This window comes from Phoca vitulina, unplaced genomic scaffold, assembly GCF_004348235.1.
Source record: "Phoca vitulina isolate PV1807 unplaced genomic scaffold, GSC_HSeal_1.0 scaffold7, whole genome shotgun sequence".
Classification (NCBI taxonomy): Eukaryota; Metazoa; Chordata; class Mammalia; order Carnivora; family Phocidae; genus Phoca; species Phoca vitulina.
Window position 1 is genome coordinate 61,237,440 of NW_022589710.1, and position 14,450 is coordinate 61,251,889.

Below are 14,450 nucleotides of genomic sequence, written 5' to 3' on the forward strand. Positions count from 1 at the left end.
CCCCCACCCCCCCACTGCTTGGAATACTTCTCTCTCCGGTCTGCATTTGTAATCCAGCTTATCCTTAAAGCCCAACTCAAAAATGATCCCATCTCAAGTTTGCTGCTGTTTCACACCCTCATTTTCCCTTCCGAATTCATTATTCCTTCCCCCCAGTATCCATACGGGCTCTTTGTGTAAATGTTATTCTGTCTAATATTTAGTTCATTTTTGTCTCTTCTCCTGATTGTAAATGCCTGGAGGGCAGGGACCAGGCATGCCTTTTTCATGTTTGAATTCATGCTTCCCTTCATCCCCTTTCCTCTCAGCATCTGGCACATGCCTTGTATTTATTTAGCGGATGTTTCTAAATATTTATTAAATTGAGTTGAATGCTTGGCAGAAAGTTCAGGCAGTTTCAAAACAGGAGGACAGGGTCCATGTTTAGATTAGCCATGGGTGCTGTTACATTGCTGAATCACAGACGGAGGGGATACCAAAAGCTTTTCAAGTTGTGCGGCTGCCTTTCTGGGTTCTACACTGAGAAACAATATTTTTCACAACTGATAAAGAGTAAAGGGACCATTTTTTTAAAAAGTCCCCTTTCGGGCACTTTTCATACCCTGGTAGATATCAGTAAGAAAATTTCTCATTTTAGGAAAACCAGGCCTTCCACAGATGGCTAGGTGTTGTCACTCAGTTACACACCCTTGAGGCTGAGTTAGGTCGGGGTGAGCACACAGGGCCGTCAACCTCGGGCCTCACCATGGCGAGAGCAATTATAGCTGCGTGTTTTATGGACAGGGATTTCCCAGAGTGCTGGTTTGAAGACAGGGGGCTGCAGCTGGAGGTTCTAAACCACTGGTCTAACCATTTGGGGAACAGTGTGAAGAGCATAGTGATTGGAGTTGACTCATTTATTGATTGTGGAAACATTTATAGAGTTCCTCTGTGCCAGGTGGTGTCACTGGCACTGGGATGAAAATGGGATAAGAAATGGTCTTCTCTCTTCTCTTCATACTTCCTTTCTTCAGGGAGCTCACAGTGGGAGAGAGAGTATCAAACAGTCACATATAACGAAAAGCGACAATTGCTCTAATAAATGTATATACAGAGTTCTAACTAAGGAAGCAGAGAAGAGGAATGGATTAGTTCTGTCTGAAGGAAGGAGGCATCTATTTCCAAAAATTCATTACAGATGGAGAGTAACTTGATTTTGGCAGGATATCTGAGCCTGCATCAGAAAGCAAGATCAGACGGGGCAGTCAGATCAGAGGGGGGGATGGACGGGAGGAGGACTGCATGCAGGTTACACTACTCCAGAATGAAGGTGGTGAACTAAGGCACTATGCTATGGAAAGGAGGGGACAGTGTCAAGAGATACTTAGAAGTTTTAGTAGAAATAACATGGCGATTTATGGGATGTGGGGAGTGGGGAAGATGGAAGGTTCAATAATAACTTTGATTTTTTAGTATGAAAAATCGAGGGTGGCTGTGCTGATAGAATATACATAAGGCTAAGTATCCTTATGCTCAATAGTTTATTTTGGGAAAAAATGTGAAATGCAGTTTTTTTTTTTCAGTTTTAAAGTTTATATTTTTTTGGGGGGGATATATGCCTTTTTTTCCCCAGGTGTTATCGGAGTTAGACATCATGGTTCCACTTCAACTATTGATAAGTATGTTTTCTGATGGAGTTAATTCTGTTAAAGAACTGGCAAATCAAAGAAAATCAAGAGTCAGTGAACTGGCAGGGAACCTTGCAGCTCGAAGGGTAATTATTGCCACAACTGTTTTTGTCTTACTTATTAAGCTTTTGTCAATTCTACCGGCTCCAAAAGTAGCATCATAATAAACTTCTCTGAAAATGCTCTTTCATCCCATCTCACTCTGTTAATCTTTTAAATACATTAAATCATAGAAAACATTGATCTAATATATGTTTCATATAATCTGTGGTCAATAAATTGTTGAGTTTTTCCCTGCACATACCTATTAGCTGTCTCTCACCCTTGATGAAAACAAAAAGAGTTAGCTTTGAGATATTATTCCTTTTTCTTTTTTGGTCACCTGGTGAATAAGAATTCTTTACCAGCCATTTGGTAGATGAGTGCTTCACTTTGGGGATGCGAAGTTGGGTTGTTTTGTTCTATAGTGTTTCGAGGAGATGTGATCAATTGTCTGATGGTGACTGTGAGTGATGCTGTCACTGTGGACCAACTGAGCTCAATTTTTGGGACCCCTTTGTACCTTTGTGAATGAGAAAAGTCAACATAGTCTGGCCCAAAGTGTAGGAAAATTATTGAGACTGTTTGGTCATTTTTCTGTGGAGCACCTGGTAGAGCTTCTGTTGATGTGCTGACTTTCCCAAATAAGGATCAGTTCTGGATAGGTTCACTGTCCTGTGATGGTAGGCAGGGACTATTCTCAACTTGCCCTTGTCAGCCTCTCTGTACCATTTTTCCTACTGTCATTCCTACCTGATATCTATGGATTAGGAAGTATGTTAAAATCATGGGATCATAGTTTGCATCCAGTGCTTTCTTTTGATTTTAATCATTACTTCTTTTCTCATCTGCCTCATAGGAACCAGCTGGCAAGCATTTATATTTTGTTTCTTTCTTCTCTAATCTTTAATATTATGTGACTTAGTTGGTGCCTTCTACTGTGCAGTGTGTTCACAATGAACAGTATCACAGAATGGTGTGAGGCAGCTGGAGAAGAACTCATTATCCTCATTTTTATCAATACTTAACCTGAGGTTCAGTGGGCTGAAGTGATTTGCCATAGAGAACACTGTCGATATCCAGGTATTCTGGTTCTTGATGGGGTACTCTTTTTTTTTTTTTAACTTAAATATGGTGTTCAAGGAACTTACTGGTTGTTAGAGATACTTTTAAGAGAGAAAATATGATTTCAGAGTGATATACAGTACAGATATGTCAGTCATTGTCCTGCTACAGAATTTATCCCAGATGGTTCAAATGGAGAGACGTTCCTGGAGATTCTGCTTATAGAGTTATGAGGAAGGATAAGGGAGCAGTAAGTGTTGGTGAGGCACCTAGATGCCAGTAACAGCTCAGTAGGAAGCCATTATGCCCCCAGGGCTGAAGGAACCAGGGAAAGAGTTCCTGGAGCCCATCGAGAGCTGAAATATTAAGGAAGGGCAGGCTGGAAGAGTGATGGAGAGACTGCCAAGGATGTAGCATCAAAGCAGGCAGGGGGTGGGACATATACTTCCACCTTTTCTCTTCTTCAACTGCAGGGCTTCTGCTGGTGCCTCCCATTGACTCAACACAACTGGAAGCCAGCTAGCAAGAAAGCCAGGAGAGACTCTATCCTTGGCATCCTTGGGCATAGAGCAGGGCAGAGAAGGGCAGTGAGGGACTTGAATTTGGGCAATTGGACAATAACCAGTTCCATAGGTTTGACATATATTGTTTACCCATGGTAGTTTAATAATTATAATATCCAGATGCCGTTCTTCTTTAACCAGTCACATTAAACAGATTTTGTGCTTATGATTCTAAAACTCATCTTATAATATTTTATTTTTGTAAGGTCTCATTTTTCAGGTTATGGTTTTTAGGTAGTTTAATTTAGTTTAATTGGAAATGTGGATGGGATGAACAATATAATGTCAAAGACAGCTACCTTCATTCTTCAGTGTGCTGATGTTTTATTCACCTGACAATTAGTCACAAAGTTCGGATGATTTTATTTTATTTATTTATTTATTTTTTAGACATGAGCCCTAATGTCAGTGGTTTTATTTCTTATTTTTATATTTTGAGAAGATCGATACTATTTGGAAGTACTAATGCTACTCACTAAGGAAGGAAATCAGTGTGACAGCTGGAAATACCTTCCATAAGACCCAGATATTTTATCTAGCCATTTTGGCTTCTGTGAGTTCACTTATGTGTGTTGATGTTCTTTCTTCTAGGTGAGTGTTGCCTCTGATCCTGGCCGGCGAGTTCAGCACAATATGCTGAGTCCATTTCATAGTCCTTTCCAGAGTCCATTTCGGAGTCCTATGCGTAGTCCATTTCGTAGCCCTTTCAAGAATTTTGGACACCCAGGAGGAAGGACTATTGACTTTGATTGTGAAGATGATGAAATGAATCTAAATTGTTTCATCCTCATGTTTGATCTTCTCCTGAAGCAGGTAGCTGAAGCATGAGCTTTCTTTAGTTTCGAGGTGAAGAATAAGGGAAAGTGTTGTATAGTGATTCTTGCTATGTGTTGGACATCTTCATACTTATGAAATGATGCAACATCACTCAAGACATTTTGCAAACTCCTTTCAGGATTCCCTAAAGAGTCTGAAAAATACTGTATGAATATCTGCCATGATGTTGACATATGAGAATGGATGTGAATTTTAGAAACACTCTAGCATCATTAGAATTGATTCTGTTGAACGGATTTGGTGAGCTAACTGAGTAATGCTATTGTTGGGAGGAGCAAAGTACAGCTCTATATTGATGGGCTGATTTAAATATATTCCATGAATCGATTTTTGAAGGTAATTTCAGAAGAGAAGTATAAAAGTCTTTGATCAGGAGAACATTTCTTAACTTTTTATTCTGAAATAATTTCAGACTTGTAGACAAGTTGCAAGATATGTACAAAGAATTCCCAAATACTCCTCCCCTAGATTGTCCAGATAATAACACTTATCATATTTCTTTCTCTCTCTCTCAATCTGTATATGTATGTATGAATTATAGAATTTTAAAAATAAACATGTGAGGGTAAGTTGCCAATATGATGCCCCTTTGTCCTTCAACACTTCAGAATGTATTTCCTGAAAAATAAGGACATTCTCTTATATGACCAAGCACAAAATCAGGAAATCAATCAAAATCAGGAAATTAATATTGTTGTAATACTATTATCTATTGTCTGACCCACAGAAATTAATCACTTTTTAAATTGACATAATAATTATATTTTTATAGTATAGTATATAGTATATAGTATATATCTATATAGTATCATATCGTATCGTATCGTATAGTATGTATAGTATAGATCTAGGACACAATCTAGCATCACTTGTTGCAAATATTTGTCCTGTCTCATTAGTCTTCTTTAATCCAGAGCAATTCTTCAGGCTTTGTTCATCTTTCATGTTCTTGACATTTTTGAAGAGTGCAGTCCAATTATTTTGTAGAATGTCTCTCAATTTGAGTTTGTCCTATGTTACGGATATATTTGGGTTAAGCATTTTTTGTCAGTAACGCCCCTGATGTGATGTTATATCCTTTTCAGTGCATCATATTGGGAGGCACATGACATGATAATGTTGCCTTACTGGTGATAACTTGGTTAAGGTGATTTCTACTAGATTTCTCTACTCTAAAATCACTATTTCCCCCTTTGTAATTAATAAGTAACTGGCAGGCTGAGATTTCCTGTTCTCGTTAGACTTTTATGTACTAGTTTTATCATCCAGGGCTGATTCATGCCTGGATCAATTATTGTGATGATGGTTATCAAGTGATAATTTCCTAATTCCATTATCTTTTAATTTATTAGTTGGTATTCTACTGAAGGAACAGTTTCCCTTCTCTCCTGTCTCTATATTTATTTATTTATCTTCTTATACCTGCATGTATTCATGAATTCTTATTTTATTCAGTGAGTTAAAATCTATTACTATGATTATTTTTATTCTGATGCTCATATTGTCCCATATTTGACCAGTAGGAGTCCCTTCAGGCTGGCTTCTGTGTTCTTTTGACATAATCCTTATCATTCTTTGAACACTTCCTTAATTTCTGGCATGACAAGATGTTCCAGGCTCATTTTATATTTTCCTAGCCCCAACCTTGAAATCAGCCATTTCTCCAAGGAGCTCTGGTTCCTCTTAGAGGATAATGGATAATGGTATTTAGAAACCAAGATCTGGACACTGGGTGAGGAGTACCATTTTTTAAATGTGTAAAATCTCACAAAGTGATAAGTTTAACAAACAACTCTCTTTTAAATGTCCTATGTGATTTTAAAAATAATTCCCATAGTTTGTCTTGTGTTTATATTCTTTTAAAAAAATCTGTGGAAAATAATATATATTCATGGTATATAATCCTTATTATCTTTAAATAACTTAATATTGTTGTCAGAGAGTAAAATTATCCCCAATTAGAATACCAATGGAATATTGGAAAAAGGACCAAATTCCTTCTTCTTTTCTTTTCTCTCTCTCTCTTTTTTTTTTTGGCCTTCATTTTGATGTCTTTCAGATGGAGTTACAAGATGATGGGATCACAATGGGTTTAGAGCACAGCTTATCAAAGGACATTATTTCCATTATAAACAATGTCTTCCAAGCCCCCTGGGGGGGCTCCCACACCTGCCAGAAGGACGAAAAAGCAGTTGAGTGTAACTTATGCCAATCTAGTATTCTCTGCTATCAGCTTGCTTGTGAACTCCTGGAGAGACTGGCTCCTAAAGAAGAAAGCCGGCTGGTGGTAAGAAGTCAAAGAAATGAGATGACCCATATCTGATAGTGATAATGACTGTAGTACCTGGTATAATGGGGTCTTCCTCCAATATCATTGTATGCTCCATGCCGGGTTATATGTGAGACCGTTAAAAAGAAAGTTTTCCTGTTCCTTCTACCAACTAATGCTCCTAGAAAGGGCTATGAGCTGGAGCTACATTATACAGAATTCTTGAGTCTTGAGTTAGGGTTGTGGCACATCCATTCATATAATTTTCATAAATACAAAGCATTGATGGTATTCTTTTTTTTAAATGCCTTTTTATTTTTTAAATTAACATATAATGTATTATTTGTTTCATGGGTACAGGTCTGTGATTCATCAGTCTTACACAATTCACAGCGCTCACCATAATACATACCCTCCCCAATGTCCATCACCCAGCCACCCATCCCTCCCATCCCCCTCCACTCCAGCAACACTCAGTTTGTTTCCTGAGATTAAGAGTCTCTTATGGTTTGTCTCCCTGTCTGGTTTCATCTTGTTTCATTTTTCCTTCCCTTCCCCTATGATCCTCTGTCTTATTTCTCAAATTCCTCATATCAGTGAGATCATATGATACTTGTCTTTCTCTGATTGACTTATTTCACCTAGCATAATACCCTCTAGTTCCATCCACGTCGTTGCAAATGGCAAGATTTCATTTTTTTGATGGCTCCATTGGATATATATACCACATCTTCTTTATCCATTCATCTGTTTGTGGACATCTAGGCTCTTTCCATAGTTTGACTATTGTGGACATTGCTGCTATAAACATTGGGGTGCATGTGCCATTGATGGTATTCTTGAAATAACTTTTATTACAAAGTTCAGATAGCAGTGAATACTACAAAATGTACATATCAAATATCAAGTAAGTAGATTGGATACAGATATCAAGAATTCCTAGGTAACTCTGGTTTGTAAAACCCATTGACTTCATCAACAACAAGTAAAGGCTTCATTGTATTTTCTGCTTTCCAAGAAAATGGTTTCAGTAGGGAACAACTACTATATGCCACACATTAGCTACTCCATACATTATTCATTCCCTTTTTAGCCAGTTTTCATTTAAGACATATAACACATATCACCAAAAACCCTCACGCCATCAAAGGGAGGTGAATCTGAATTATTTGGGCCAGTGTTTACTATCTTCTCTATTTTTTCCTTTCCCCTAATGTTTATCTAAGTAGAAAGTGACTTTTTTTTTTTTCAAGATTTTATTTATTTGAGAGAGGGAGTACGAGCAGGGGGAGAAGGGCAGAGGGAGAGGGAGAAACAGAATCCTGTTGAGTGCAGAGCCCGACACAGGGCTCAATCCCAGGACCTGGAGATCATGACCTGAGCCAAAGTTAGCTGCTTACCTGACTGAACCACCCAGGTGCCCCATAAGTAGAAAGTGTCTTCTTAAAAAAATTTTCTTGAGGTATAACATACACGCAGTAAAGTGTTTCTTCAGTTTTTAAATACCTTTCTGCCTACTAAACTCACTTGTCCTACATGTTGCAAAGTAACCTCCTTGGACTGTGGTCTTTCAGCATTGGGTAACTTCACTACAAAACAGTCATAGTCCTAGATGATGTAAAAACAAATTAAAATCAAGATGCTTAGAGTCTAATCAGGGAGATGTTTAAGTAAATGAAAAACTGTTAACGTGATGAGTGTGATGGGAGAGATCTGGGCAAGGGAGCAATGGGGGCAGAAGAGGGACTGCAGATCCAGCTTGGAGGTGTGATGGGAAGGAGAGAGCTCCTGGGCTCATATTTGAAGGAATGGAGTTAATGAAATGAAGGCGGAGGGGAAAAGAACTTTGGAGACCCAGAAAACTCTCTGTGTAAGTGATCCAGGGGAAAGCAGGGAATGATACGCTCAGGAAACTGGAAACAGTTGAATGTTGCTAGCGCAGTGAGCAGGATGGGAAGACAGTGAAACCTGGGTCAAGCAAGACAGACTTCGTCTTATTTTCCCATTCATTAAGGGCTCTGTCTGCCAGGCTCAGAAGTTTGGGTTTTGTCTTGGTGAATGGGGGATCCTGAAGAATTTAATCAGGGTGGTGATGCAATTTGATGAATTGGAGAAAAGAGGATTGGGAGGATTTGGACGATTTGGACCCTGGGGACAGGCATCTAGTCAAGAAGGCTAATGTGGTCACTCAGGAAATGGGGAAGTCTGAATTAAAGCAATGGTGGTGGGGATCAGAGAAGGGGCAGGCCTGGCGGATTTTTAGGCAAGACAGTCAGCTGCGGTTGGTGTTTAGCTGGCATTGAGGTATGGAAAAGTGGAGGGCAAACCCATGTTTTCTGGCTTGGGAGCTGATAACATTGCCATTTATAGAAGAGCATTACAGTAGTAGAAGTGATTTTTTTGGTAGGAGTGGGTATGATGCAGGCACAGTCAGACATAGCGGGGTTGAGATGCCTTTTAGATATCCAGGTGGGGGTTGTCATGCCCCGTCAGCTATGTGGATCTGGTTTTTTGGAGGAAGGTCAAATAAAAGTTTGGAGCTGCCAGCATATTGTGCTGGGATGTGTGGAATGAGAAGAGAAATGCTAGCTAGCCATGGCTAGTATTCTGGGAAGGACCAGCTCTTAAGAGGGAAAACAGGGAAACTGAAGACTTAGAAATGAATTGAGAAGAGGCCAGAGACACAGGGGAAAAACCAAGGGAGAGCAAGAACTCCAAAACCAAGGGAGGAGGCAGTTTAGAAAAGGAAGGAGTAGCTGATCCTGTCAGGAGAAAAGAGGAAAAATATAAGACTGAAATGTGCCTGGGGATCCTGAGATGGAGGGTCCTCTGTGCCATTGGGGATGAGAGTAACCATGGATTCCAGTAGTGTGTGGCTTAAGAACAGAATCAGCTGAGGATGTGGCTGTGCCAAGTACAGACTTCTGTTTCAGGGAGGGAGTGAGAGGGTGAAGAGGATGGAGGCAGATGCCCTGACCCCTGCCCTGTCCCCAGCAGGCTTTCTGTATTGTGTCCGTTTTCCCAGCACCATCCCGGGAAACAGGGAGAGGAGGAAGCATAAGTATAGAGAAACTGAACCATCAAAACAATCTCCTGTGTGCATGATGCTTTGGACACTTGTCATGGGCTGAAAATAGCACATTTGGAAGTGAAGCTGAAGGATTCTGTTTTCCTCTCCCAAAGGTTTATGGGAGAGATGCTCATCAATAAAAGAGGGCTATGCCGTAGAACATTCCAAACTTCTGGGTGGTCTCCACTGTGTGGGTCAGCCCCCTTCGCTCTTCAGTTCTCTTCCTGGGACAGGCTGGGGACAGGATGGGCGACACCAGTCCCTGCCACCTGGGAGGATGATTCTAGCCCCGGGGGTTATCGAAGAGTAAGTACACAGCAGGGAACTTTTTATCGTAGCGAATTTCATGAAACTCACTTTGGAATTTGATTTAGTGCCTTGCTCATGAGTGACCTAGGGACAGAGTCAGGCTTCACAAAACTGTGAAGTTGGCAGAGATATTCTTCAGGGCCCTCGTATCCTCCATGCTAAGCTCTGGTTTTCTTGTGGGTGTCCCTCTGGCACTCCATCAGTGTTGAGCTGGCTGTCAAATAATTCTTGAAAAAAACGTGTACTGGCTAAAGTGTTAGCTAAAAGAGTATGATTTTTAGAAGAGGATATTTGAAGTGGTACTTGAAGGAAAGAAAAAGGCTGGAATTGGAGCTTAACTGGAGATGGATATTTTAAATGGCAGCCATAACCAGTGCTTCCCAATTTCACCTATTTCTGTGGCTGGTTTTATACATATGTATTATATCTGACATGTATTGTCCATAAATGTATCGTGTTTAGTATAGTCATGTGGTGCAGCCCATCTCCAGAACTTTATCATCTTGCAAAACTGAAATTCTATACCCACTAAACAAGAACCTCCTGGTTCCCCCCTCTCCTGAGCTGCTGGACAGCTCCATTCTACTTTCGGCATCTTTGAATTTGTCTACAGTAGTGACCTCATATATCTGGAATCATGCAATAATTGTCCTTTTTATGACTGGCTTGTTTCACTTAGCACCATGTCCTAAAGGTTCACTCACATAGCAGGTGTCAGCCTTCCTTCCTTTGTAAGGCTGACTCATGTTTTACTGCATGTATGTAACACATTTTGTCTCTCTGTTCATGTGTTGAGGGACACTTGGCTTGCCATACCTAGCTTTCTTTAACGCATGTTATAGCGATTTCTTGCTCCTAAAAATTTGACGTCTCCAGGACTACCAGTGTGTGTATCTTAAGTTATTGCTGTGAACCCCGTATTATTCCCTGCCAGTTAAGTACTGTTACTGAACAAAATGTGCACGGATTGGAATCACTTGGTGAGTGGGACATGATCACAGGGAAAGTGGGCCTAGGACGATTTAATGTTTTTGAGATTTTTCCATATTTATTTCAAGGGAATGAAATTGTTTTAGTAACAGCTGATCCAGAGTCCCTTTAATTATTATGGAAGTGAGCTCACATTTCTTCTGAGGCAGGTGTCTTTGTCCTTCGGGGCTCAGCACAGGGCTGGGACACAGCAGGTACTCAATGGATCTTTGTGGAACTGAGCAAAACCATTCTTTACATCCCCAGCGGGCTGCTCACCTGGCTGCTTGTTCTCTTTGTTTCAGGAGCCCACAGACAGCCTTGAGGATAGCCTCCTTTCTTCCAGACCAGAGTTTATTATAGGCCCTGAAGGTGAGGAGGAGGAGAATCCAGCATCCAAGCATGGGGAGAACCCAGGCGATTGCACCGAGCCCACGGAACATGCTGGTAGGTGAACTCTGGCATACCCCAGTTAGCACAGTTCTGATGTTCAGAACCCTGTTTTTTTAAGATTACTGTCGACTTAGGCAAGTTTAGGCTTGGCTTCTCTAGTGGAGACTGGTGCAAATGAACCATTTCCTCTCAGGTCATGAAGTGAACAGATCCAGGATGTGTTTCTAGTAGAGCAAAGGTCACCAAGCTGCTTTCTTGGCAGCAGGTGTTAAAATTCAAACTTCTTATCAACAGAACCCACCATGTGAGCAGTACCTTCCTACTTACGGTGTAGCAGGTTCTCGTGGAGAAGCAGCTATGAACCAAGGCTGGATGACTGAGCGGAGGGTGCTTTCACTCTCGACAGCCACTTAGGGCATTTGGCCATGGCAGAGTGTTTTGGGATAGAGCCGATGGAACTTGAGCTCATGCAGCTTCTGTGGCCCAGGGGCTTGACCAGGACTCTGGACAGGCTCACTGTGTATAGCTGCACACTTTGTGCTCTGAGGCTGGTTGGCTTCGCACAGAGCTAGAGGAAGGATGGCCTCTTTCTAGTTTGCTTGCAGGCTATGTGCGGGCTACTTGGGGACTGCAGAATGGCAGGCAGGCTTGGAATCATACTCCAGCTCTTCACGGTCTGAAGGAGTTCAGGGAATTTGACATGTGACCCCATGTGCCTTGGGGAAAGCTTGATTTCCAGATCTGCACTGTGGCACTTTGGGAATTTGTACAGGACCTGGAGTAAATATGACTCATTTTTCATCTTCCTGCTTCCACTACCCTGAACCAGGTGGCCCACCCCCAGAACCAAAGTTTGGGAATCATGGGCTTTCTGTCATTCCTTCAGGGAACAGCAAACATTGTTAAGTGACTTTTGTGTGAGGTCCGTTATAGCCCTGGGGGTGTCTCATTCAGACCAAGGTCTGAATAAGACATTAGTCTCATTAGTATGAAATGCTTGGTCAGAACTAACTGCTTCTGCATGAATTGTACACATGATCAGCTGAGTATGAATATCTCGGATCACTCTGTTTAGAACCACAGAAACGTAGAAATTGAAAGAACACCTGAGATGACCTATTTCATTGGTTCTCAGCATGTCCTTGGAGTTGTACACATTCTATGTTGTTTCCTTTGGACCTTCCTTATTTGGAGTGGCAAATGGTGGGGAGACAGGGGCAAGTCCTAATGAGCAGCCCAGGCTGCCCACCCTGCTTTACCCTGAGTGTGCTGACCTGCTCTATTTCATACGTTGGAGTTCTAAGTGAGTTTCTTTAAACAAAATCGTCCATAGGAAAAAACTTGGAAACCTGCTGATCTAATTCAGCCTTCTCACTTTGCAGATGAGGAAAATACATCCCAGGTGGGTGAAACGTGCCCGTGGTCATACAGCTTGTAGTCCTCATTCCTAATTTATGCTTTAGGCTTACGTGCGGCCCTGATGGAGCATCAGGATCGTCTGAGGAGTTGAAACACAGAATGAATGAGCTCCACCCACCACCCCCAATTCTGGGTATATCTGGGGCAGAGATCTGGGAATTAGAAATCCAGATATCAATCCAGGATTGAGACTAGAACCCGGGTGTCCTGAGACCCGGGCCTAGGGCTTCTTTCTGTCAGGCATTAATGCCTAAAGGACGCAAGGATGTCACTTAGGATCCAATAACCTGTACTCTTTGTATACAAATATATCTTTTAAACCCAACATGGTGCACAAATCACTTAACTGGCACTTTATTTATTTATTTAATTCTTTTTTTTATTGTGTTATGCTAATCACCATACATTACATCATTAGTTTTTGATGTAGTGTTCCATGATTCATTGTTTGCGTATAACCCCCAGTGCTCCACGCAGAATGTGCCCTCTTTAACACCCATCACCAGGATAACCCATCCCCCCACCCCTCTCCCCTCTAGAGCCCTCTGTTTGTTTCTCAGAGTCCATAGTCTCTCATGGTTCGTCTCCCCCTCCAATTTCCCCCCCTTCATTTTTCCCTTCCTGCTATCTTCTTCTTCTTTTATTTATTCATAACATTTTATATGAACAATGGTTAAAATTAAGCAATTTCTTTTTATGAATGACTCTTTTTCTTGCTTAAACGTTTGTTCTGTTCGTCTCCCTCAAACACTTCTTCGGGCTCCTGTCACAGCGTCTGGTCTACTTTCCTGCTTTTATTCCCCACTGTCTTGCAGGTCACAGTTATAAATTGTCTCCTCAGGGAAGCCTCCCTTAATTTTCCTCCAAGACCAGCCTTCCCTGCTGCTCTGAGCCCAGTCCTGCTTCTGCTCTGTGGGCCTTCAGGCCATGGTCTTGAACTCCTCTGTCAGAGCAAACGTGTTCAATCGACACGTGTTCTGTGATTCCTCCTTCCTTTCAGACTATTTCCTGTTTCTGCATTTTGTGGCCTGGTACCTATTTCTTGATAGCTGTCAGATATATCCTCCACTAAAAATACTTTTAAAACCCTCACACTAGAAAAAATAGATTCGAGGGCTGGTAACAAGTGTTTAAAATACATGAAAGCGGAAGATCACCAATGAACTGTTTAATATATACACCAAGAGAGTTTGACTCCCATCGTCTCTGGTTCCAGGGATTGCCAAAACTTAGAATGGTGATTTGAAAACGTTTTACACTAGTGTCTACATCTGGCTAACTTGTGAATTCTTTTCTCTAGCGTGCCTCAGGTACCATATACTGCCATCCCACCTGTAGGGGAAAAGGTATTAGAGAGACTCACAAGAAGATTAAAGCCGAGTAATTGTTCTGATTTGAATATGCCTAACTTCTTTCAGGTACTCCCTTTGGCATGAGTCCATGGGGTAAATTTCTCCTTAGGTGCTAATACAACTTGAATACTTCTCCTTAAAACCTTCTTCTCTCCCTTTCAGTAAGGAAGGCGTACCTAGCCGGGTGCCAGGCCCCTCCAGGTGGCAGCAGAACTCGCTGCCCTTGGGAGCATAGGGTTTGCTTCAGGGAGCCAAGGACATCTGAATATATATGGTGGGCTACATGGAATTTGAGAGCCCTGAATCTAGAAGGTTTCCTGCATGGGCATCATAGAAGGGCTATATGCCACCTTGGAGAGCAAATAAAAACATTACACAAAATGCCTTTTAATATATCATATATTTATTTTCAGTCCTCTTGGTTTTATGGTCTTGATCAGGTCATGAGTGGTGGGAAAAAGGAGGAGCTATGCTAACCTTCATGTAATTATTTCTCCC

General features: G+C 41.3%; 1 protein-coding gene across 14 annotated transcripts in view; it reads left to right on the forward strand.

Moving 5' to 3' along the window:
- The window catches only part of UNC79 (unc-79 homolog, NALCN channel complex subunit), a 237,325-nt gene that overhangs the window by 114,213 nt on the left and 108,662 nt on the right, over positions 1 to 14,450 (forward strand). For all 14 annotated transcript variants that reach the window (XM_032405836.1, XM_032405840.1, XM_032405835.1 and 11 more), the window contains 4 exons: positions 1,613 to 1,753; positions 3,926 to 4,147; positions 6,231 to 6,458; positions 11,094 to 11,235. In XM_032405836.1, the coding sequence (XP_032261727.1) occupies positions 1,613 to 1,753; positions 3,926 to 4,147; positions 6,231 to 6,458; positions 11,094 to 11,235 (733 nt within the window). The remainder of the gene's footprint in view (positions 1 to 1,612; positions 1,754 to 3,925; positions 4,148 to 6,230; positions 6,459 to 11,093; positions 11,236 to 14,450) is intronic.